This window comes from Trichomycterus rosablanca, chromosome 4 (genome assembly GCF_030014385.1).
Source record: "Trichomycterus rosablanca isolate fTriRos1 chromosome 4, fTriRos1.hap1, whole genome shotgun sequence".
NCBI classification, from domain to species: Eukaryota; Metazoa; Chordata; class Actinopteri; order Siluriformes; family Trichomycteridae; genus Trichomycterus; species Trichomycterus rosablanca.
Window position 1 is genome coordinate 51,082,161 of NC_085991.1, and position 24,811 is coordinate 51,106,971.

Consider the following 24,811-nt stretch of genomic DNA (forward strand, 5'->3'; position numbering starts at 1 on the left):
ACCTTCCAGCTGTGTACGCAATCTTGGTGTTCTGTTTGACCCTCTGCTTTCATTCGGTCCTCATGTGAAATCACTATCCAAATCAGCCTTCCTTCAGCTTCGCAATATTACTCGTCTCCGTCCATATCTTTCATTTGAGGTGGCGGAAACACTGATACACGCTTTTGTCACCAGCCGTTTGGACTACTGCAATTCTTTATTGCACGGACTTCCCGCCAAAACCCTCCGTCCCCTGCAAACCATACAAAATGCAGCTGCTCGGGTCCTGACATTTACCCGAAAGTTTGACCACATCACCCCTGTTTTGGAAGAACTACATTGGCTGCCAATTTCCATGCGCATTAAATATAAAATTCTGGTCATGACTTTTAAAGCACTTCATGGTCTCGCTCCCGCCTATCTTACTAAACTCCTCACACGCCACACACCATCACGCAGACTAAGGTCATCAGACAAAAATCAGCTCTCTGTTCCTAGATTTAGGATGTCCACTATGGGTGGCAGGTCCTTCAGCGTTGCCGCCCCAACACTCTGGAACTCTCTGCCCTCGACTCTTCGCTCTATTTCTTCTCTTTCTGCTTTCAAGGTGTCTCTAAAAACTCATCTCTTCTCACAACATTTTCATTCTACTTCTTGAACTTATATCTCTAACCTATCCTTACACACTGTTGAATTGTTTTTGTTTTGTTTTTGTTTTGTCTTGTTTTGCGTGTTGTCGTTTGTTTTCACTTTTTATACTGTACAGCGACCTTGAGCTTGGTGAAAGGCGCTATATAAGTTGAACTTATTATTATTATTATTATAGAAAGGTGCCTGCAGGAATACACAGTACTGCATCACAGTTTGTTGTGTATTGGACTGCAGACCAGTCAGTTAGGAAGTTAGGAAGGTGTTAGGAATAATATTATGCCTGTATGTATTAACTACCATGGTTTTGGACCTAATGGTCAGTATTGCCAAATACTTTCAGCCAGTAGTGTATGAACCTCAGTGCATTACCATCAGGAAAACAGTTTTGAACGGTTTTGCAGACATTAACTCAGCATTAAGAAGAAGCTCCTCCCCCCTCGAGCAGGAGTTTTGGAAAGACTGAGTAAGGGGTGACTACAGCACCAAGGCTACACAAATAATCGCCGTCCTTGTGTAGGCCGACATTAAAGAAATCAAAGCTGCAGATGAAAATGTTTGGTTAAATCTTTGAACCCCTGAAGGATCTTTGAAGGAAGCGTCTGGACTGAAGGAGCTGAGTGGGGTGAGAATGCAGGTCCATGTGTTTTCATCTTAAGCCCCTGTGATGGGGGGGAATAAATTAGGGTCGATGGACCGTATGAAAATGTAAGATGCCAGTTTGCCACATGAAGGGCATTCCAGGGTCTGGGGCCAGTTAAAATACCACACGGGCAAAAAACACTTGGAATGAGACAGAGATTTTCCGCTGCAGCCCACTTCCTGTTAGAATTCCTGTCTGCTGCTTCAAACAAGACGTCGATTTTGAGGAAAAAAAACATGAATAGAAGCGTTTTGGGTGAAGTTCATGATGAGAACAGCGTGTAGGTGTGGACGTCTTGGATTTCATTTCAAAGGAACACCTGCAAGGGCCTGCATCTACACTATATAGCCAAAAGTATCGGGACACCCCTTCTAATTTGACTAGTATGACTGTGCCCCTGTGCATAAAGCTAGTAACTCCAGTGTCCTGCACAGAGCCCTGACCTCAGCCCCACCCAACAGATCTGGAATGAACTGGAACACCAATTGAGGTTTATTTGACCAACATCAGTGCCCAGCCATACAAATGCTGTCATATTTTAACTGAATGGGGACAAATTCCCATACACAGACATAATCCAAAGTATTGTGAGTCACTGTGTTTTAATGCATTGGTTTTTGAAATGGGTCATCCGACAAGCTCATGTCCAAATACTTTTGGCAATATGGTGTAGCTTCTTTCCAGCTGTTAAGTGGATACTTTACAGCTCTGGTACACATGAACTTGTCGGTCCATCCACATTGTCTACTGTTTTGTACCGTTCATTGTCCACTCCTGTCATTTACTGTCCAACATCCTGTCCACTGTGTTTATCACTGTTACTTGGCTGAACTGCCTAATTCTTTGCATTGTTCAATGTATTTTACGCTGTCTGTTGTTTTTTTTATGCATTATCTATTGTTGTTCATCATGTGTTGCACTGTTTACTGTTTCTGTTGTTATATGATATACACTGGTGCACAATCTGCACTTCATTCTGAGGTTTTGCACAGTGCTACTACTTGGACTTTAATGGATGCCAGCTGCATTGTATTGCCTTATACTGAGCAATGAAAATAAATATCAATCTATCTAATCTAACTATCTACATTAGAACCAAAATGAAATACAGTGAGCACAACTCACAGGCAACAGCGTGTTTCTCATTCTGATCTGTTTAACAATTGTAATCAGAAAAAAAACATATAATTACATGTTTTACCTTTTTTAATTTTAAATATTCCAAACTGTTGTTTTTTATGTTTCTAGGGAAAAAAGGAAATGGAAAAAGGATTAAACCCAGTTCCCAGTGACCCTGGTTCACGAGGCACTCACTCTACTCACCCATTACAGCGTGATAAATAAATCTTAAAATACGATTCTATATTTCTCTGTGTAAAGATTAAAAGAGAATCAGTAAAGAGTGTTAATAAAGAGGATCAGTAAAAAAGTGTTAATAAAGAGGATCAGTAAAAGATGAGTATGAGTAAAAAGAAAGTACCAGTAAAAAGACAAACACCAGTGAAGGGCACCAGTGAAAAGTACCAGTAAAAAGAGTACCAATAACAAGACAAACACCAGTGAAGAGTACCAGTAAAAACAAGAGTACCAGTAAGAGTACTATTAAAAAGAACACCAGTGAAAAGTACCATTAAAAAGAACACCAGTGAAAATTAGATTATCAGTAAAAAGAACACCAGTGAAAATAAGAGTACCAGTAGAGATTAACACCAGTGAAGAGTACCAGTAAAAATTAGAGTACCAGTAAAAAAAAACACCAGTAAAAAGACGAACACCAGTAAAGATTACCAGTAAAAAATAGTATAAGTGGAAAAATGAGTACCAGTAAAAAGAAGAGTACCAGTAAAAATACCAGTAAAAAGACAAACACCAGTGAAGAGTACCAGTAAAAAGAAGAGTACCAGTAAAAATACCAGTAAAAAAAGAACACCAGTGGAGTACTAGTAAAAATACAAGTACCAGTGAAGAGTACCAGTAAAAACACCAGTAAAGAGTATAAGTAAAAAGCAGAGTACCAGTAAAGAGAACACCAGTGAAGAGTACCAGTAAAAATAGTTTAAGTGGAAAAAGAACACCAGTAAAAACAACATTACCAGTGAAAAGTACCAGTAAAAATAGTAGAAGTGGAAAACAAGAGTACCAGTGAAAAAGAACATCAGTGAAAAGTACCAGTAAAAGGAACACCAGTAAAGAGTGGTTGGGTGAATAAGTGAATGGATTTTTAGTGGAGGGGTGAATAGGTGGTTGAGTGAATGAGTGGATAGATGGAGGGGTGGATAAGTAGGTGAGTGAATAAATGGGTGGATGAGTGAATGAGTGGATAGATGGAGGGGTGGATAAGTAGGTGAGTGAATAAATGGGTGGATGAGTGAATGAGTGGATAGATGGAGGGGTGGATAAGTAGGTGAGTGAATAAATGGGTGGATGAGTGAATGAGTGGATAGATGGAGGGGTGGATAAGTAGGTGAGTGAATAAATGGGTGGATGAGTGAATGAGTGGATAGATGGAGGGGTGGATAAGTAGGTGAGTGAATAAATGGGTGGATGAGTGAATGAGTGGATTGATGGAGGGGTGGATAAGTAGGTGAGTGAATAAATGGGTGGATGAGTGAATGAGTGGATAGATGGAGGGGTGGATAAGTAGGTGAGTGAATAAATGGGTGGATGAGTGAATGAGTGGATAGATGGAGGGGTGGATAAGTAGGTGAGTGAATAAATGGGTGGATGAGTGAATGAGTGGATTGATGGAGGGGTGGATAAGTAGGTGAGTGAATAAATGGGTGGATGAGTGAATGAGTGGATAGATGGAGGGGTGGATAAGTAGGTGAGTGAATAAATGGGTGGATGAGTGAATGAGTGGATTGATGGAGGGGTGGATAAGTAGGTGAGTGAATAAATGGGTGGATGAGTGAATGAGTGGATAGATGGAGGGGTGGATAAGTAGATGAGTGAATAAATGGGTGGATGAGTGAATGAGTGGATAGATGGAGGGGTGGATAAGTAGGTGAGTGAATAAATGGGTGGATGAGTGAATGAGTGGATTGATGGAGGGGTGGATAAGTAGGTGAGTGAATAAATGGGTGGATGAGTGAATGAGTGGATAGATGGAGGGGTGGATAAGTAGGTGAGTGAATAAATGGGTGGATGAGTGAATGAGTGGATAGATGGAGGGGTGGATAAGTAGGTGAGTGAATAAATGGGTGGATGAGTGAATGAGTGGATAGATGGAGGGGTGGATAAGTAGGTGAGTGAATAAATGGGTGGATGAGTGAATGGGTGGATAGATGGAGGGGTGGATAAGTAGGTGAGTGAATAAATGGGTGGATGAGTGAATGAGTGGATAGATGGAGGGGTGGATAAGTAGGTGAGTGAATAAATGGGTGGATGAGTGAATGAGTGGATAGATGGAGGGGTGGATAAGTAGGTGAGTGAATAAATGGGTGGATGAGTGAATGAGTGGATAGATGGAGGGGTGGATAAGTAGGTGAGTGAATAAATGGGTGGATGAGTGAATGAGTGGATAGATGGAGGGGTGGATAAGTAGGTGAGTGAATAAATGGGTGGATGAGTGAATGAGTGGATAGATGGAGGAGTGGATAAGTAGGTGAGTGAATAAATGGGTGGATGAGTGAATGAGTGGATAGATGGAGGGGTGGATAAGTAGGTGAGTGAATAAATGGGTGGATGAGTGAATGAGTGGATAGATGGAGGGGTGGATAAGTAGGTGAGTGAATAAATGGGTGGATGAGTGAATGAGTGGATAGATGGAGGGGTGGATAAGTAGGTGAGTGAATAAATGGGTGGATGAGTGAATGAGTGGATTGATGGAGGGGTGGATAAGTAGGTGAGTGAATAAATGGGTGGATGAGTGAATGAGTGGATAGATGGAGGGGTGGATAAGTAGGTGAGTGAATAAATGGGTGGATGAGTGAATGAGTGGATAGATGGAGGGGTGGATAAGTAGGTGAGTGAATAAATGGGTGGATGAGTGAATGAGTGGATAGATGGAGGGGTGGATAAGTAGGTGAGTGAATAAATGGGTGGATGAGTGAATGAGTGGATAGATGGAGGGGTGGATAAGTAGGTGAGTGAATAAATGGGTGGATGAGTGAATGAGTGGATAGATGGAGGGGTGGATAAGTAGGTGAGTGAATAAATGGGTGGATGAGTGAATGAGTGGATAGATGGAGGGGTGGATAAGTAGGTGAGTGAATAAATGGGTGGATGAGTGAATGGCTGAATTCTGTTTCTCTTCTCTCCAGCAGAATAAATTGAGAGAGAATAAAAACCTTCACATTTGAAAGCACCTTTATTAGTAAGTGGTATCAGAAGAGCTTTTAAGATCCACAGTCTTCACGGTTACACAAAAATATATTTCAGATAAAAAAAACACAGATTCGTAGGTTCCCAGCCTCGAAATCTGCAGAGACCCTTTTATACTGGTCTCTCAACCACATGTGATTATACCATCATCATCATCATCAAACACACATTCATACACGACACACACAGTAAATACAGCGGTACTGACTCCTCTCACCACAGAATTATACAAGAATAGTGTTCTTTTAGTCAGGACGTGAACGTGGCCCCTATTTAATAACGAAGGGCCCGATACGATCCGTTACGTGAACATTTACACACGATACTGAGACGCTGAATAACGCGTCCTTCTACAACACAGTAACAGTGGAGTCTAACAAATCGGGTCTGGAGCTCACGGTCTCACCCCACACCTCTCAATGAGGGGGTCGGCATATCGGATCTGGTCCGCATACCAAACTCGGCACAGTTTTATGCCGGATGCCCTTTTTGAGCAAACCTATTTCTATCCGGGCTTGGGACTGGCACTCCCTGTGGCCTGGAGGTTTCCACCCCTTGGATGTTTATGCCATTCATGTCCATGCAGATGCCTCACCGCCTGATAGCACTGCTGAGATTTGAACCCTGGTTCCCCAGATCTCAGCATTAGTGGCACAGCATACTTTGCCTCTGTGCCACCAGAGCGCCAAATTAGGGGAATGACAGCACTGCCATACCACCACACTTCAAAGATCAAAGGTATTTCAGCCACCATCATAAATGCAATACTTTTATGTTTTATCACTGGTTTATCCTGGTCAGGGTCTTGCTGGGTCCAGTTTCTTGAAATTGAAATCACTGGGTACAGTGCAGTAATCCCAATCGCAGGGCCTCGGCCACCAACCCTCCCCCCTCAGACACAGCCAATCGTTTTTGTATTTAGACACCCGACTGGCTGGGGATTTGAACCCGGGTTCCAAGCGGTCGTAGATTAGCGTAATGTACCGCTGTGCCACCCGAGCGCCCCGAACTTTGCTATGTATGTCTGATCTAGGGTAAGGGTGTCACTATAAATACCTGAAAATGGAGAGGTGTGTTGTGAGCCCATGAAATTCAGCCCCGATTCGTGAACCAGGACAGGAATTGTTTTCACATATTGAGACCAAAAGTATTCAGACACCTGATCATGTGCATGTCGGACATCCCATTTCAAAAACAGACAGCATTTAGTGATTGCTTTTACCCAAAGCGACTTACAGTACTGTGACAGTATATTGTCCAAGCAATTGAGGTTTATGGGCTTTGCTCAAGTGTCCAACAGTGACACCTGGCAGTGGTGGGGATTGAACCAGCAACCTTCTGATTACTAGTCCAGTACCTTAACCCCCAGACTACCTTAACTGCCATTCTACAGTAATAAAAGAAAAAACCTCAGGGCTTTTCAGAAAAGTGGCTGTTTATTGAATATCTGTGGGAATTTGTGCCCATGCTGTCAAAAAAGCATCTGTATGGCCGGGCACTGATGTTTGTCAGCCATTGTCCCGCCCCCTACAGACACACAGCCAATCGTGTGTCTGTGTGGGCACCTGGAGACACCAACCTTCACGTACAGTCCCACCAGGTGTCAGCACGTCACATTACAGTTACAGTACAAAGTCTGAGCAATTGAGGGTTAAGGGCCTTGCTCAAGGGCCCAACAGTGACAACCTGGCAGTGGTGGGGCTTGAACCAGCATCCTTCTGATTACTAGTCCAGTACCTTAACCTCTAGGCTACGGCTTGCCCGAGGCGTATCATTTTCTTTATATAAAGGCAGTTGTAGCCTAGTGGTTAATGCACTGGACTAGTAATCAAAAGGTCGCTGGTTTAAGCCCCACCACTGCCAGGTTGCCACTGTTAGGCCCCTGAGCAAGGCCCTTAACCCTTAATTGTTTAGCCAAAATATACTGTCACAGTACTGTAAAGCCGCTTTGAATAAATGCTGTAAATATAATTGATTTCAAATTTTAAAAGGTGTCCCAATACTTTTGTGTCCCATGGGTGTACTTGCACAAGTACTATGATAAAGCACTCAATAATTACTACAGGCCCCAAATCAGCCTTCATTCCAGATGTTTTCGCTTTGCAGTGCATGGTTGCCAGTTCTATTAAAAACCCTCCCCCAGGGTCAGGAATTTGTTCTTTCACATGAAGAAAGAACCCGTCGCACCTCACAGCTTATACGCTTCACACAAAAACAACAACTTTACACAGAGACTCGGAGATTTGGAGCTCGGCGTCGCCCCCGCGTCGAGGCGGGGTTCATGCCTGAAGTCCATCGTGGCGTCGGTTTGGCACAGTAAGCTTTACATGTGGTTTAGAGCAGTCCAGTGGCGGCTTGCCGGCCGGCGGGCGGAGACCCAGCAGCGGCCCGACGACTCGGCGAGCCCGCGCGGGCTAGGTTTATAGAGTGTCTATGATAGGATGTTAGCCTTAGCGTCATGCTAAAGCCAGAGGGTTGTTGCGTTCTCTGATGTCCACCGGTTGCAGAAGGTCTTTCTTTATGGGAGTTGGCGGGAGGGAAGAACCTCCGTCCTTGGACTTGAAAAGGTCCGACACGTAAAAAACCTGAGAGATGAAACACAAAAGGGTTTGGGGGTAAGAAAATAATTATGTGGACTCTGTGGGTTGGTTTCACAGACAGGGATTAAGCCTAGTCCTAGACTACACAGCATTTTGAATGGAGATTCTCCATTTAAAGCAAAATGTAGTCCTGGACTAGCCTTAATCCCTGTCTGGGAAACAAACCCTGTGTGTGACATTATTTACACCATACATATGCCAAAAGTATGTGGACACCTGGCCACGCACTTGATGGACATCCTATTTCAAAACCACAGGCCTGCTTATGGAGCTGTCCCACAAGATACTAGTGTGCCTGTGGGAATTTGTGCAGTTGAGAGGTCAGGCATTGGCTGGGGTCTTCAGTGGGGTTGAGATCAAGGGTCTGTTCAGGCCACCAAAGCTCCTCCACACTAAGGTCATACTGTTTTAAACCAGATCATCATTGATCTCACTGGGTTGGTTTCACAGACAGGGATTAAGGCTAGTCCAGGACTACATTTTGCTTTAAATGGAGAATCTCCATTCAAAATGCTGTGTAGTCTAGGACTAGGCTTAATCCCTGTCTGTGAAACCAACCCACTATGTACTAGGTGTTACCATGAAGTTTAACTGAGGCACAAACACCTGAACTCAGTGATCAGGATGGGTGTCCACATACTTTTGGCAACATAGTGTATCTGTACTTGTATGTTCTCACCATGAAGTAGGCCACCAGGGCACCCTGTACGAATCCAGCCAGCACGTCGGTGGGGTGGTGTTTGTGATCGGAGACGCGCGATAATCCGGTGTAGAACGCCATCATGAGGAGCGTAAACTGCACCAGGGGCCGCAGGAGTCGGGCCCCTTCCCAGGTGAACCTGGACTGCAGGTACAGCTAGACAAACACAAAGCAGGATGCAGTTAGTCATGGATCAAATCCTAACAGAGCCATCATGGGATACACACACAATATTACATGTACTGTATATACACTATATAGACAAAAGTATTTGGACACTTGACTATGAGCTTGTTGGACAAGTGCTATTAAAAAAGAGTGACCATAGCAACAGCCTAGCTTCTCAAAGGCTTCTCACGAGTCCGTGGGAATTTGTGCCCATTCAGTCCAAATATGACACGCTGATGTTGTTGTCCAGTTCATTCTAAAGCTGGTCATGTTGAATCCGTTTCTCTCTCCACCGTGTCTGTGCTTCACTGCTGACTACATCATGTAAACAGTTCGTCTCATTGGCGGCGCTTCGAGAAGCTCAGCGGAAAACTGGGTCAAAGCTCAATTGGACTGAGCTTTGAGCGCTGTGGGAAACTGTAAAAACAGCTGGCTTGGTGGGTAGCACTGTCGCCTCACGACAAGAAGGGCCTGGGTTCGATTCCCCGGCCAGAGTGGAGTTTGCATGTTCTCCCCGTGTCTGTGTGGGTTAATGAATGTGTGTGTGTGTTTGCCCTGTGATGTACTGGCAACCTGTCTAGGGTGTTTTCTGCCTTTCACCCAATTAATTGATCCACCACGACCCTGACCAGGATAAAGCGGTGGTGAAACACACAATAAATACATGAATGAATGTTGGAGCAGTTTCATTAAATAAATGGACAGATGGGTGAATAAATGGGTGTCATGATACTTACAGCCAAATAAAGCATGGTGTACAAGGAGAACGAGGCGTGGCCTGAGAAGAAGGACTTCCTGTGGAGAGATTAAGGACATCATTAGTACTGAATTATGAGTCAAAAGATTAAAACCACCCACCAATAAAGCAGTGCATGCAGGGACTATTTCATAACACTGGTAGATGTGAGGGTGAGATAAGATCAGATAAGATAATCCTTTATTATTCACAGTGTTGCAGCAGCGAAGGGACAGTAAAGCACTCAGTACAAAAAAATAGACAATAAAAAGTACAGTGTATAACAATAATAATAATAAAAAGTCAGAAAAAACTCTGAAAAACTAAAATATTTACAAATAATTACAAATAATAATTGCACATGAGAAAAAATATTGCACATTGAGGGAACTATTAGATGTTGGACTGATGGAGGTTCCTCATAGTTCACGTGTTCTGATATTCTGCCAACAAACCTGTTCCTATCAGATGTATAAAATCAGTTATGTAGAATGAACTATATGCATCCAAATATGTGGCAACAGTTTGGGAAGGGCCATTTCCCGTTCCTCCAGTGTGATGTGGTCTGGTGGTTTTGGGTATGAATCTGGCCGCCCCCCTCAGAGTTACAGCCTGTAAGATGTGCGATTTAGCAGTTATTTACTAGAGCAGTGGAAGCTTAGTGGTTAAATGTCAACTTAAAGTTTCTACAGGAACACTACTCCTTGATATTACAGCATTGAGAGTCTAATACGCTGGCCCAGGGTCCAGCGTATCCAGGGTTCGAATCTCAGCGGTGCTATCAGTTGTTTCTGGGGGTGGTGGCTGTAATGGATTGGTGACCTAACGAGGGTATATCTGCCTGCGTTCATTGTCTTCTGGTGGAACCAAACCTGTGTTTAAGGTACTGGACTAGCAAGCCTCACCACCGCCAAGCTGCCACTGTTGGGCCCCTAAACCAGGCCCTCAACCCTCAATTGCTCAGACACTATCAGTTATAATTGTAAGCTGCTTTGGATGATAGCATCTGCTTTATTCAATGTGTAAATGTTTTGGTGTGGAGAGACTATACAGAACCCTGACCTTTAACCCTGCCGAAAACAACTGGAATAATTTGGAACACTGAAGGCAGCCTGACCTCATAAACAGGCACAAATTCACACAGTGACACTCTTCTCAAAAAAGTAAATACTGTCACTGCTTTAAAAAAGAGGACGGTGGTGGTGCCACCATATTAATGTCTGTGCTTTTGGAACTGGGTGTCCAGCAAGCTCAATTTAAGGTGTCCAGATACTTTTGGCTACACAGTGTTAAACCAGAACCATGGACCAACAGGTGGAGGAAGTTCTGCTAATCCATCAGTCTGCGTAATGATATTAGTGCAGATAATACAGCAGCGTAGCATGCTAATATCATTACATAACCACACACAGAGTAACGCTGACGTTAGAGGAAATGCGGGTTTCAATCTGTAGACTTGTACAGTATGTATTCACGCTATATGGCCAAAAGTATGTGGACACCCTTCCTTATTGTAAAGTTCTGCTCTAGTAATCAGAAGTTCATTGCTTTAGGATCTACCACTGTGCAGGTTGCCACTGTTGGGCCCCTGAGCAAGGCCCTAATCCTTCAATCGCTTGGATTGTATACAAAATAAAGGACGCTTCCAACTTTGTGGTCCTTCCAGTAAATTCAGTGCTGTTGAGATAACTCCAGAACCCTGTTGCACAGAGCCTCAATGTCTTTGGGATGAACTGGAATGTCAACTGTGAGCTCGGCCTTCTTGAGCAACACCAGCTTCTGATCTTACAATCCTTAAAAGATTCACTTACTTATTTATTAATGTCTGTGGTTTTGAAATGATATATCAAATGAGCTTGTAGTCAGGTGTCCACATACTTTTGGCCCAATAGTACATGCTTGATCACTTAAGCAGCCAACTTAAAGTTTCTACAGGAACACTACGCCTCAATATTACAGCATTCAGAGTTAAGAAAATAAAGAGCAGTGTAATACGCTGGCCCACATGTGTTGAGATCCAGGGTTCGAATCTCAGCTGTGCTATCAACCGGCCAGGCATATATACAGACATGATTGACTATGCTTTGAAAGGGGGGAAGCTGTGCCTGCCCTGAGCAGAAAGATTCATAGCCATGTTTCAGACTTTAGGACTGCACCGAACCACAGTGCAAGCAATTATCTCAGAATAGAGGAAGCACTAAACAGTAATGAATCTACCTGGGACTATTGCATCAAGTAGGTCTGAAGGAAGGAAGCCACGCCCTGTTTATTCCTCTGGGTGTATCGTACCTGGCCTCTTGAACCCTGCTGTCCTCCCCGGTGCAGATGTAGTCAGTGATGTAACCCAGCGAGCAGTTGATCCGGGAGTAGTCGGGCCTGCACACGTCCAGGAAGTGAGGTCGCAGCCGGCCCACTGACACCTTGCCGATGTCGGTGAAGGACTGGCTGATAGCACAGCCGAAGATAAAAACGCCCACCTGCTTATAGAGCGCAGACAGGTACGGGTTCCTCACGAAGCCGTTCGAACCCTCGTGCAGGTAGTGAATCCTGTAACTCTCTCCTATAGTGATCTGTGAGGAGACGAGGCAGAGAGAAGCGAGGGTTCAATAACGAGAAGAAAAAGATAAAAAAATATTCAAGGAAAAGAAATGAAGAGAAAAGGACAACAAAAGAAAGAGGCAGTGAAAAGAAAAAAAGAAAATGAACAAAAGAGAGTAAAAACACAAGAAAGAGGAGGCAGAGGAAGAAAGAGGCAATGAAAACAAATGAAACAATAAAAGAAAAAAAATGCAAGAATGTAAGATGAATGAAAAAAACAAAAAGAACAAAAAGGGGCAGTGAAACAAAATACAAAAAGAAAAAAGAAAGGAAGTGAAAAGAAATGAGGAGAAAGAAAATAAAAAGAAATAAAGAGAGAAAGTAAGAAAGAAAGAAAAAGAGGATGTGAGAAAACAAGATGAACAAAGGAGGCAGCCATGAAAAGAAGACATGGAACGAAATAAAGAGAAGGAAAGAATGAGAAAGAGGCAGTGAGAAGAAATGAAGAGAAAGAAAGGAAGAACAAAAGCAAAAATGAGGCAGTGAGAAGAAATGAAGAGAAAGAAAAAAAGAAAGAGGCAATGAAAAAAAAGTATGAAAAAGACAGTAAAAAAAAATAATAATAATGAGGCAGTGAAAAGAAATGAAACGATAAAAAAAGAAAGAAAAGAGGCAGTAAAAAGAAATAAAGAGAAAGTAAGAAATAGCTAAAATTAAAGAAAGTGCATAAAGACAGAGAGATAACTGAAAATTTTTTTTTTAAAAAGACCCAGACACAGCTAATCATGTCTGTATGGAGAGACCTGAGTGGTGATAGCACCGGTGATGGTGATAGGGTTATAATGATGAAAAGATGATTATGGACACGTGTTGATCAGTGTTAGTTAGAGCTGTATAATAAAGATGATTATGGACACGTGTTGATCAGTGTTAGTTAGAGCTGTATAATAAAGATGATTATGGACACGTGTTGATCAGTGTTAGTTAGAGCTGTATAATAAAGATGATTATGGACACATGTTGATCAGTGATGATGAACATCATGTCGCTCTTTCTGAGGAATCTGTGCGGGTTTGTTTTTCTGCAGTACGATTCTAATCTGGTCCACATGTCTGAGCCCTGACGTCCCTCGTCTGTCTGCTCCCCGAAGAGCGCAGAGATGTTTACGAGGGGGATTTAGGAAGGGTAGGGGGGGATGGGGGGGGGGGGGGGGGGGTCTGAGGGGTGCGAGTCTGGTTCCAATAAAACAAAGTGCTGAGCTGGACCTGCACTCTCACGCTGGTGTTGTGCTCTCCGGCCCTCAGTCTGAAACCCGGGGCCCCTCGGACTCTGAGAGCAGGTTTACGTTCTCATGTTCCTTCATCAGGATTTCGGGCTCGGGCGGAAACACCTGGACATTCCTGGGTTACACGAACCCGGCAGGAACCCCCACACGCCCTGTTTTTTAGGAGGTGAAAACGCCTGCATGGACTGTACAAACAGTGGGGTGAGGGAGCAGCAGACACGGGACCGGTTCCGTTTCGGGACTGTAGATGACAGATCAGAGGAGTACGAGGGGGTTCGGGTTTCTGTGGTCACAGTGAATCAAAACCACTGCATGGACAAAAGTATTGGGACATCACTTCTAATTTTTAAATGTATGTGTTTCAGCCACAAGACATCCTAACAAGTGTAAAGAATCAATTATATAAAGGAAATTCTATGCTTTGAACTTTGCAGCAACAGTTTAAGGAAGGTCCCTGCCTGTTCCATCATGACTGTACCCCTGTGCACAAAGCAAGGTCCATAAAGAGCTCTGACCTCAGCCCCACTCAACAGCTCTGAAATGAACCGGAACATCAACATCAGTGCCCAGCTATATAAACTCATTTGACCATATAGGTACAAATCCCCACAGACATACTTTTATTTTATGTAAGAAGCCAAAAGTAATCAGACACCTGACCAAAATAGAGAGACTGCTATGTGATATTTTCAGCTAGAACAACAGCCACTCTTCTTAGAAGGCTTTTCACAAGACTTTGTGCTCATGCAGTCAAAAGAGCACTGATGCTGGTAAACAATGCCTCAGTTCCTGCGCTCCAGCTGATGCGATCGAATGGTGCAGCTGTAAATTACCCTAGCTCACTATCGCAGGGATCCAGGGTTTGAATCGATACTGTGCTACCAGCCAGTGTCTACATAAAGACCTGGGGGGTACAATTTAAAAATGATAAAAAGGAAATAAAACTAAAAATATATATATTTTAATAATAAAAGCACAAAACGGTCAGACCTTACTGAATTTAAATAAAAAATCAAAGCCAACCAACAACCAACGATTTTTTTTATTGTTATTTGATTTTACTTTATTTTTATGTTTATTTATTCATTTTTTGTAACAAATGTAAAAACCTACTGAGTAAAAATAATTAAATAGAAAGTAGAAAGAATGAGGCAGTAAAAAAAATGACGATTTTGATTGATTGATTGAGTACTTTATTAATCCCCGAAGGGAAATTGTGGAATTAATTTAAATTCAGTAAGTTTTCACTTTTTGTGCTTTTATTATTTTTATTAATATTATAAAAATTTTAGTTTTAGTAAAAAGGAAACATACCGAGAGGATGACAATGATGGTGCCTGCTGCCGATAACACGCCATCGCTGATGGTCTCTCCGTTCTTGGCTGGGTATTTGATGGACTCATCGTTGCAGTAAAAGCCGCAGCGGTACGGCCGAATAGCGCTGGACTCGATGATCAGGAACGGCAAACCGGCTACAGAGAGAAAGAAGAGACATTACAGCATGAGGTTATCAGGAGGCTGTAACAGTGGTCAGACATGACAAGAAATAAAGAGAACGGTATAAAGAATAAAGAGACAGTGAGAAGCAACATAGAGAAAGAAAAACTAAAAATGTAAAGAGAGAAAAGAAACAGTGAAAATGAAGAAAAAGATAAAAAAAAGAGGCAGCAAAAAGAAATAAAGAAAAAAAAGTAAGGCAGTGAAAAAAAAACAAGCGATAGAAAAAAGAGGATAGAAAGAAAGAAAAAGAAAGAAAGAAAAATGAATAAAGAAAAAAAAATCATTAAAAAGGAAGAAAGAAAAAAAGAAAAAAGAAAAATAACTAAAGAAAGAAAAATCAATAAAGAAAGAAAAATAAATAAATAAATAAACAAGAAAGAAAGAAAAATAAATAAACAAGAAAGAAAGAAAAAGAAAGAAAGAAAGAAAAAGAAAAAAAAGATAATTAAAAAAGAAAAGAAAGAAAGAAAAAAGAAAGAAAGAAAGAAAAATAAATAAATAATTAAAAAAGGAAGAAAGAAAGAAAAAGAAAGACAAATGAATAAAGAAAAATAAATAAACAAGAAAGAAAGAAAAAAGATAATTAAAAAGAAAGAAAAATAAACAATGAAAAATAAATAAATATATAAACAATGAAAGAAAGAAAAATAAGTAAAAAAAGAAAGAAAAAGAAAGAAAATGAAAGTAAGAAAATACATAAATCAATAAATTAATAAAAAAAGAAAGAAAAATAAATAAATACACAATAAAAGAAAAATAAAGAAATAAACAAATAAAAAAAGAAAGAACTGAATAAATAAACATAAAAGAAAGAAAGAAAAAAAGAAAGAAATAAAGAAAAGTAAAGAAATAAAGAGAAAGAGGCAGTGAGAACAAATATATAAATAAAAATAAATTAATATGTACACAACATGGCCACAACTATTTGGACGCCTGACCATGAGCTTGCTGGATGTCCAATGTCAAAAACAAAAAGTATTACAATAAATAGAGTGACTGTGATGTGCTTTTAAGTATTTCTGTGGAAATTTGTGATGATTTAGTCAAAAGAGCATTTGTATGCTATCAAGCCTCAGTTGGTGTTCCGATTCATTTCAAAGCTGCTGAGTGGGGTTGAGGTCAGGACTCTGTGCAGGAGCTTCTCTCCATGCAGGAACAGGAAAGGGCCTTGAGGACACTGTGAGCGTATGTGTATCTGTGTTCTGCTTCACCCACACGTTCTGCTTTATTCAGTGAAGCTTCAGGAACAGCATGTGGTTCTTGTAAGGTTCCTCCTCCAGGGCTTTCTCTCTGAAGCGTGCTAATCCAGCTGGATCTGAGATCTTCCAGACCACAACACAGCTAATTACTGCGGAAGATGTTTTCACCAGCGTATAATAGCCCTGAGTGTTTACTGGAGCTACTCGACATCAGGAGCGGATCGTACGGCCTCGGGTTCGAAGAACATGAAACACGTCAGTGTGAGATCTGATAGGGTTCTGGGGTAGAGAACACAGATCAAATGGGTTTTTCTTTCTGTACTCCGGCCAACAGCAGCAATGCTAGCTTTGAACTGAACTATCAGGAAATACTGAGTGAAACGTAGCATCTCAAACAAAGAGCCGAGTGTTTATTCTGGAGAAATAAATAAATAAAATGGGTACGACAGGGCGAAGGAAACCCTGCAGACTTGTGCAGAACCTAAAACGAGAGCTTCCTCTGACTGGATGTAGCTGCTCAGTCAGGATATGACTGGTATATGACGATGCTAACATGGCTAACAGAAATTATAATTTAAAGAGAGGCTAAAATGTAAACCATATGGACACAAGTACTGGCACACGACCATGAGCTTGTTGGACATCTCATTCCAATGAGATGTCCAACATGTTCATTTATACTGAATTGGTCCCTGTTTTATACATGTCTTTGGACTGTGCCTGTGGAAATTTGTGCCCATTCAATTAATATATTCAAAGTGAGGTCAGGCACTGATGTTGAATGTTAAAAAATGTGTTTTAGCTTAGCTTCTCCTAGATTATAGAAAACTATATTTTTAAAGAAAGTGTTTCAGCTTAGCTTCTCCTTCTAGTCTATAGAGAACAATATTTTATTTACAAGAAAGGTTAGTCTTTTTAGCTTAACTTTCTTTTAAAAATATTTGTTTCATTTAAGCTAATAAAAGCGTGTTATAGCTAAGCTTCGACTAGCTTACAGACAACATAAATTAAAAATATTTTTGCTTAGCTTCTATTAGCTTAAAGGAAACAAATACATTTTTAAATAACGTGTTTTAGCTTAGATTCTATTATTAGCTTAAAGGAAACAGAATAAAGTTAAGTGTTTAGCTTAGCGTCTTCTATAAGCCTAAAGAAAAAACATTTAAAAGAACACACAAGTGTTTTAGCTTAGCTTCTAATAGCTTACAGGAAACAAATATTTTTAGAAAGCAATTTCAGCTTGGCTTCTTCAGTTAGCTTTAGGGAAACACTTTTTTAAAGAAAGTTATTTTTTTTAGATTAGCTTCTTCTATTAGAATAAAGAAAGTGTTTAGCTTAGTTTTTATTACCATAAAGGAAACAAATATGTTGTTTTAAATAACGTGCTTTAGCTTAGGTTCTTATATTAGCTTCAAGAAAATTATTTTTTAAAGAACATATTTTAGCTTTAACTTTTTTAAATTCTTGGTTTCTCTTAAGCTAATAGAAGTGGCGTGGAGTGTTTCGTGGTGATTGGGAGGATTTTGCTGCTCATTTTGGTTTGTTTTTCCTCCTGTTTTTAGGAACCTGTGCACAGTTTATACTGATTGTTTTTTTCGCACCTGTTTTGAGGAACCTGTGCACAGTTTATACTGATTGTGTTTCTGAGCTGGTTCTGACGTTCGTGTTCATTACTCTTGCACATTCCTGCCCTGTTAAGCTGTTTTTTATTTCATAAAGCCGTGAGCGACGGATTAACGTTTCTGAGTGTGTTTAATGCATCCAGTACCAGTCCGGACTCTGGTCTGCCGTGGGTCTGGAGTTCATTTACGGAGGTGTTTGGAATGAACCCACTCACACCCTCGTCTGAGGTACCGGCTCAGAGCGCTTAAAAACACCGGTGAGAAACGTGAGCTGAATTAACGTGCATTCCATGCATCCCAACAACTGCTGTAATACTGCTACACACACAGTAATTTTTCACTGCGGTGTGTGTGTTAATTCTGCGTGCTCTCTGTCTAGACTGAACCCCAACCCACCTTTCAAACGCATGCAGAGATAAATATTCATAATTAGCTCTAGGTGTGAGTGAGTGATTGTGTTACTAATGGATTCACTGTACTGGGTGTTGATTGGTTGGTTGATTGACTGATTGCGACATAGGTGCCCGATAAAAAATCCACGATTCAAATTGATTTGACATGCAAGATGAATCGATATTCACTTCAAAGAGCAGAGGGCACTTGCGCTATTCACCTCGCCTGGTTGACGTCACTGGTGCTATATGCCTGGTTGCTAGATTCAAGGTTTTTCATTCATTAATTTTCTTATCCGCTTATCCCAGGCACACAGTAACACTCTGGATGGGACGCCAGTCCATCGCAGGGCAGACACACACACACACACACACACAGACACACACACCCATTCACTTTTAGATAGATAGATAGATAGATAGATACTTTATTGATCCCGAAGGAAATTAAACTTATTTTAATTTAACTTAATTTTATTTATTTTTATATTTTTATTTAAGTATTTTAGGGGTATTCAGTGTCTGCAATTAACCTGACCGCATGTTTTTGGACTGTGGGAGGAAACCGGAGCTCCCGGAGGAAACCCACGCAGACACGGGGAGAACATGCAAACTTTGCACAGAACCTACCCGGACCCCCCCCCCCCCCCGGGATGGAACCCAGGACCTTCTTGCTGTGAGGCGACAGTGCTACCCACCGAGCCACCGTGCCGTCCCAAGATTTTTTAGCCGAATTAATTAATTCAAAGTTGTTTTGTGTAGTTTGTACCTACCTCAGAAATAAAAGGATGTACATTATTTAGATAATAAAAAGTTTTTTTTCTTTTTTAAAGAGAAATAATAAAAGGAAACTTTGTCATAATTTGTCTTCAATTTCAGTTAAAAAAATCAGGACAAAATCGTATCGTGAACCCAGCATCGTGAATCGCATCGTGAGTAGAGTGTATCGTTACATCCCTAAGAGACGTTCCTACAGTTTGATCGGTGCAGCTCTGATATTGTTTCGCAGTAATAATCAACATTAACTGAAGCAATTTAGTCCAGCGCTGATGAACAGTATTGTGCTGATCTGATCCGAGTCGGTGAGGTTGGCAGGATTTTGGTAATCTGCTCCAGCTGAATGAACTTAGCATTAGCAGCACAGCGGTCAGCGTAGCCACAAAGCTGATTAGGAAACCTGCCGAGATTTCATTTCATACGCAGCCTGACGTTATGAGTACTGAACAGAACAGAGGTTTAGTCCGGATGAAGAACTGAGGGACGAATGAGAGCCGATTGCTACACCTGTTGTCTTAATATCTCTCTTTCCAATGTGTGTGTGTGTGTGGGGGGGGGTGTCATCTGCGTTCTTCTAGCAACCTAAACTATATGGACAAAAAAATAGGGACACATTTAGCAGGCGCCTTTATCTAAATCGAATTACATTACTGATGCAGTAAACAGTCTAAGCACTTGAGAGTTAAGGGCCCAGCGGCGACAACCTGGCAGTGGTGGGGCTTGAACCAGCGACCTTCTGATTACTAGTCCAGCACCTTAACCACTAGGCTACGGCTTCTAATTTTTGAATTCACATGTTTCAGCCACAAGAGTTGCTAACAGGTGTAATAAATCAGTTATATAAAGGAAATTACATGCGTCCAAAGTTGCAGAAACAGTTTAGGGAAGGTCCTTTCCCATTCCGGCGTGACTGTGCTCCTGTGCACAAAGCAAGATCTATAAAGACATGAAGAGTGTTGCACAGAGTTCTAACCCTAACTCCACTTAACAGCTTTGGAACATCAACTGAGCTGTCGCGACATCAGTGTCCAGCCATAAAAATGCTCTTTTGACTGAATGGGCACAAATTCCAACAGACAAAGTCTTGTAAGAAGCCGTCTCATAAGTGTGGCTATTGTTCTAACTGAAAACATAACACAGAGGTCACTCTGTTTTAATACCAGTTTGTTTTTGACATGATATTTTGTCTGACAAGCTCATGATCAGGTGTATAAATACTTTTGGTCATACTGTGTATAAAAAAAAAGTAAAAATCAAAGCACAAATCTTACTGTTTACTTTATATACATTCCTTCCAGACATAGGCAATCAAGGTTGCCTGACTGTCTAAAGCACTGAGGATTCAAACCCTTGATCCAAGTGGATGTGGTTTAGTGTAAATCAGCGCTGTGCCACTCGAGCGCTCTAGCATAAGAAACGCTAAATGGAATTAAATCCAGACGTAGGTCGTGGTCCACCTGGACACACTGGGTCCATTTACTGGCTAACTTACACATTAGGACATAAGGACATGCTTTTATAAAGTGACGTACAGTACTGTGACAGTATACTGTCTAAGCAATTACGTGTTAAGGGCCTTGCTCAAGCACCCAACAGTGGCAACCTGGCAGTGGTGGGGCTTGAACCAGCGACCTCTTGATTACTAGTCCAGTACCTTAACAGCTAGACTACAACTAAAACTTCAGTGAACAGTTTTTCCATTTGATCCAACCGATTTACAAATGTGGTGGATTTCAGCTGAGTAGCTGTAGATCATATGCGGCATCGGTCTGAGATTTGAACTCACAACCCTTCAGTCTGTAGCCATGAATCTGAACCCTTTAAACCACCACCACTCTGATCTTTTCCCCTCAGCCCTCACCGTGCTGCGGCGGTGGAGAAGCGGAGGCCGTGCCAGAGGACGTCGGTGCGCTGATGGACGAGCGCAGTTACTCCAGCATTTCCGGCGTTGACCAAACACCTACTTCCATCTTGAACCCGCCGCAGCCGCAAATGTGGCCGGCCATCAAACCAAACACTTAACAACAAATACCACCGTTTTACGTGATCTTCTCCACATCTTCTCTACATGTCCTGGTGAATTCTAGTCTGGGATTCTGGGCAATACCAGACCACCCTGGGTACTTCACCAGTTAGATAACTTCCTGCTGTTGATAAGATAGCTGGACTTAGAAAGAGTGCAGGGATTTGCGCAGCAGCAGCAGACGTAGATCAACATCATTTACTCGCATTAGCTTGTTAGTGGCTGTTATTACTTAATCAACACATGAGCCATGAATGTGAATTAGCATAAGACCTGATATAAGGGGTCCTTTTAAGATGTTAATGGGTTGATCTCCCCCGACCCCCCAGTGCTCCCCAGATCTTACAGTTCAGTCGTATTTAAGATACACTATGTGGACAAACACACTGGGACACCCACCAGATATTTTGTACACATGTTCCTGTGAGATATAGAACATCAATTATGTAAAATAAATATATACGCCTTCAAATATGTGGCAGCAGTTTGGGAAGGGTCATTTCTTCATTCATTGTTGCTCCAGTATGACCGCTCCTGTATGCACAACCTCAGTAAAGATGTGAATTTTGAACTGAATTGATGTGGAGAAGTTTGGTGTGGAGAAACTATACAGAGCTGTTGAAAACAACTGGGATAATATAGAATAGGAAATAGGAAATTCCCACAGATACACTTCAAAATCTCATATAAAGCCTTCCCCAAAGAGTACAGGCTGTCATTGTGGTTGTGGGGTTGTCCAGCAAGCTCATTGTAAGGTGTCCAGATAAGAGGCACTGACAGACATGGGTGCCAGGAACGACTATGAATACAGTTGAAGCAAAACATCACTATCAGCCTGCCGTCCTCCTACAGAGATAAATCATGAGGTCTGTACCCAGTCAGAACTTAAGACAGTTCATCAAGTAGCTTAGGAACCTGAATACTGTGATGTGGGGGGTACGAACAAAACCTGAACTCAGCTCCTAAAAGAAATCCGGCACCCTGGATGTTTTAATGAGTTCTAGTTCAGATGAAAGAACCTACAACATGCTGATCACACCGTCTACTGGTCATTCTTACAGAAAGTATTGAGACGCCCCTTTTGATTTTTAAATTCACGTGTTTCAGCCACAACAATCAGTAACAAGTGTAATAAATCCAGATCTTTTGTACACACCCGTTCTTATGAGATTCCCAAAAGAAAAAGTAAAGCCATTGTGTTAATAAAGAGGGTGGTGGTGCCACCGTATTAATGCTGATGGCTTTGGAACGGTGTGTCCAGCAAGCTCATTGTAAGGTGTCCGGATACTTTTGGGTGCCAGGAACGACCATGAATACAGTTTAAGCAAAACATCCCTATCAGCCTGCCGTCCTCCTACAGAGATAAATCAGGCACTCTGGTACCCAATCAGCTTAGGAACCCCAAGCAGCTTAGGAACCTGAACCTTTTTATTGTGATGTGAGTGGAGGACCAAAACTTGACCCCAGCTCCTAAAAGAACCCAACAACCCTCAAACAATAGTGGGTTCAATTTCATGTCCTGAATCTCCCCTGGATGTTGTGATGAGCTCGAGTTCAGATGAAGGAACCTTCAACATGCTGATCACACCGTCTACTGTTCAGTTAAATGTTAAATGTAGGTGTTTCAGCCACAATCGCTACCAAGTGTAATAAATCCATAACATAAAGAGGAATTATACGCGTCCAACTTTGCAGCAACTGTTATGGGAAGGCCATTTCCTCTTCCAGCATGAGTGCTCCCCTGTGCACAAAGCATAGCTCTATAAAGGCATGAAGAAAAGCTCGGCTTAAAGAAACTCCAGCGTCCTGCACAGAGCCCTGAACTCAGCCCCAATGAACAGCTCTGGAATGAATTGGAACATCAACTGAGGCTTTATTGACCAAACGCTATTTCAAATGAATGGGCACAAATTCTCACAGACATACTTCGAAGAATTGTAGGAAGTTTTCTGAGAAAAAAGGAAACAGGGTGAAATAGGATGTCCGGCAAGCTCATGTTCAGGTGTCTAAATACTTTTGGCCATAGAAAATAACATGTGATGTGCAACACCCAGCAACTAGTTCCAGTCAAAACATATCGAGCATGTAAACAAGAACACAAAGTATAAAGAGAGCATCACAAGACATCATTTCTCCAGCGGCACTGATACTACCGGCTCACCACAGAGCAGAAGTGTGCCCTAAGTACTTCCCTATGTACTGAACAATGTGTGGTTTGAAACACAGCCCTCCAGGTTATTGGTTGAAGCAGCATCTCTCCTCCAATTACATTTATGTAAACCTGAGCAGATGATTTTATCCAAGATGACTTCCAAATTCTGCTTAAACAATGCAAGCAGGTTCCCCACTGTGGGACTAATAAAGAATTATCTTATCTTATAAAGGATTATCTTATGGTTAAGGGCCTTGCTTTGGGGCCCAACTGTGGTAACTAGGCAACAGTGGTGCTAAAACCAGGGAAATCCTGATTGCTGGTCCAGTACCTTGACCATTGAGCTACCACAACAAACTCCTCAGTGGGCATGATTGGCTTGTTTGGCCCCACCTGGTGCATTCCTGCATTGCACCCAAGTGTTCCTGGTGGAACCCGGACCCACTTAGACTCTGACCAAGACAAAGTTATGAAAATAAAACATATGCACTACATCCTGAGCAAACAAGCTGCGATTCCAATATTAGATTATACTTATAGATTGAATGTAAATCACATTGTTTGATGGACCAACTGATGGATAATATATAAATGTAATTCTTTATGAACTCACACTTGAGGTTGAGAATCATGCAGTGGATGTAAATCCCACCATCAGACAGTAACTCACCCAAGAAGAGGCAGAAGAGATCGAGCAGGACCAGGATCTTCCTCTGGCTGGTGTCCTTGCCCTCACTGTTCTCCGAGGCCATCACCTTCTCACACAGTAACCGCTGCATTGAGTTCAGCTCAGCTCACTCCTCTATTACACTGAAATAAACTGGGACTCGAACCTCCAAACTCCTGCAGACTGCACACTGAGCCCGAATCAACACAACAGCACTAACGCGCAGGACTGAACCACTGAGCTTCTAGTCACTGCGCTTTACTATAGTAAAACACAAACTCCGCCCACTCACAACAAACCCCGCTTATTTCATTACACATAACTCCGCCCACTTTGGTTTACTGACCTCATAAATCCCATCTACTTAGTAATACTGATATATCTTCTTAAATATACATTCTAAAATAAACATTTATTATTTTTTTAATTATTTGTAAACATTGTTGACTAAAAGTTACAAATACACTTATAAAATAATCATAATATTATTTATTTTTTATATTTAACAACTAATAATCATTTGCAAAATAAAATTAATGGTGAATTAACGTATTAAATAAAAAAAGCCTTGCTAACAATGACAAACTAACAATTATTTACATCTGCTGCATTTAGCGGATGCATTTATCCAAAGCGACTTACAATTATGATACACAAGGGTTAAGGGCCTTGTTCAGGGGCTTAACAGTGGCAACTTGGCAGTGATGAGACTTAAACCAGCAACCTTTTGATTGCTGGTCCACTACCTTAACCACTGAGCTACCACTGCCCATAACCACTGTCCACAATAACTAATTATTATTATTATTATAACTATTATTATTATAACTATTATTATTACTATAATTATTATTATTCC

At 41.5% G+C, this 24,811-nt stretch overlaps 1 protein-coding gene across 1 annotated transcript; it reads right to left on the minus strand.

Annotated features, from left to right (window-relative positions):
- Nucleotides 1-8,049: 8,049 nt before the first annotated feature.
- LOC134312496 (phospholipid phosphatase 3-like) lies at nt 8,050-24,064 on the minus strand. The gene is made up of 6 exons (XM_062994487.1): nt 23,956-24,064; nt 14,935-15,092; nt 12,087-12,367; nt 9,799-9,856; nt 8,873-9,049; nt 8,050-8,178 (listed from the first exon to the last, which is right to left on the minus strand). Exons 1-6 carry the CDS (start codon nt 24,062-24,064, stop codon nt 8,050-8,052), a joined length of 912 nt encoding a protein of 303 aa, XP_062850557.1.
- Between the last annotated feature and the right edge of the window lie 747 nt (nt 24,065-24,811).

What these genes read in the sequence shown, in the direction of transcription:
- LOC134312496 (XM_062994487.1), bottom strand. Translation starts at nt 24,064, where the DNA reads ATGCAGCGGTTACTGTGTGAGAAGGTGATGGCCTCGGAGAACAGTGAG. An exon ending in CCATCATTGTCATCCTCTCG is followed by an intron (nt 12,368 to 14,934) that starts GTATGTTTCCTT and finishes GTCTCCTCACAG; the next exon opens with ATCACTATAGGAGAGAGTTA. An exon ending in CCCTGGTGGCCTACTTCATG is followed by an intron (nt 8,179 to 8,872) that starts GTGAGAACATAC and finishes TTCATCTCTCAG; the next exon opens with GTTTTTTACGTGTCGGACCT.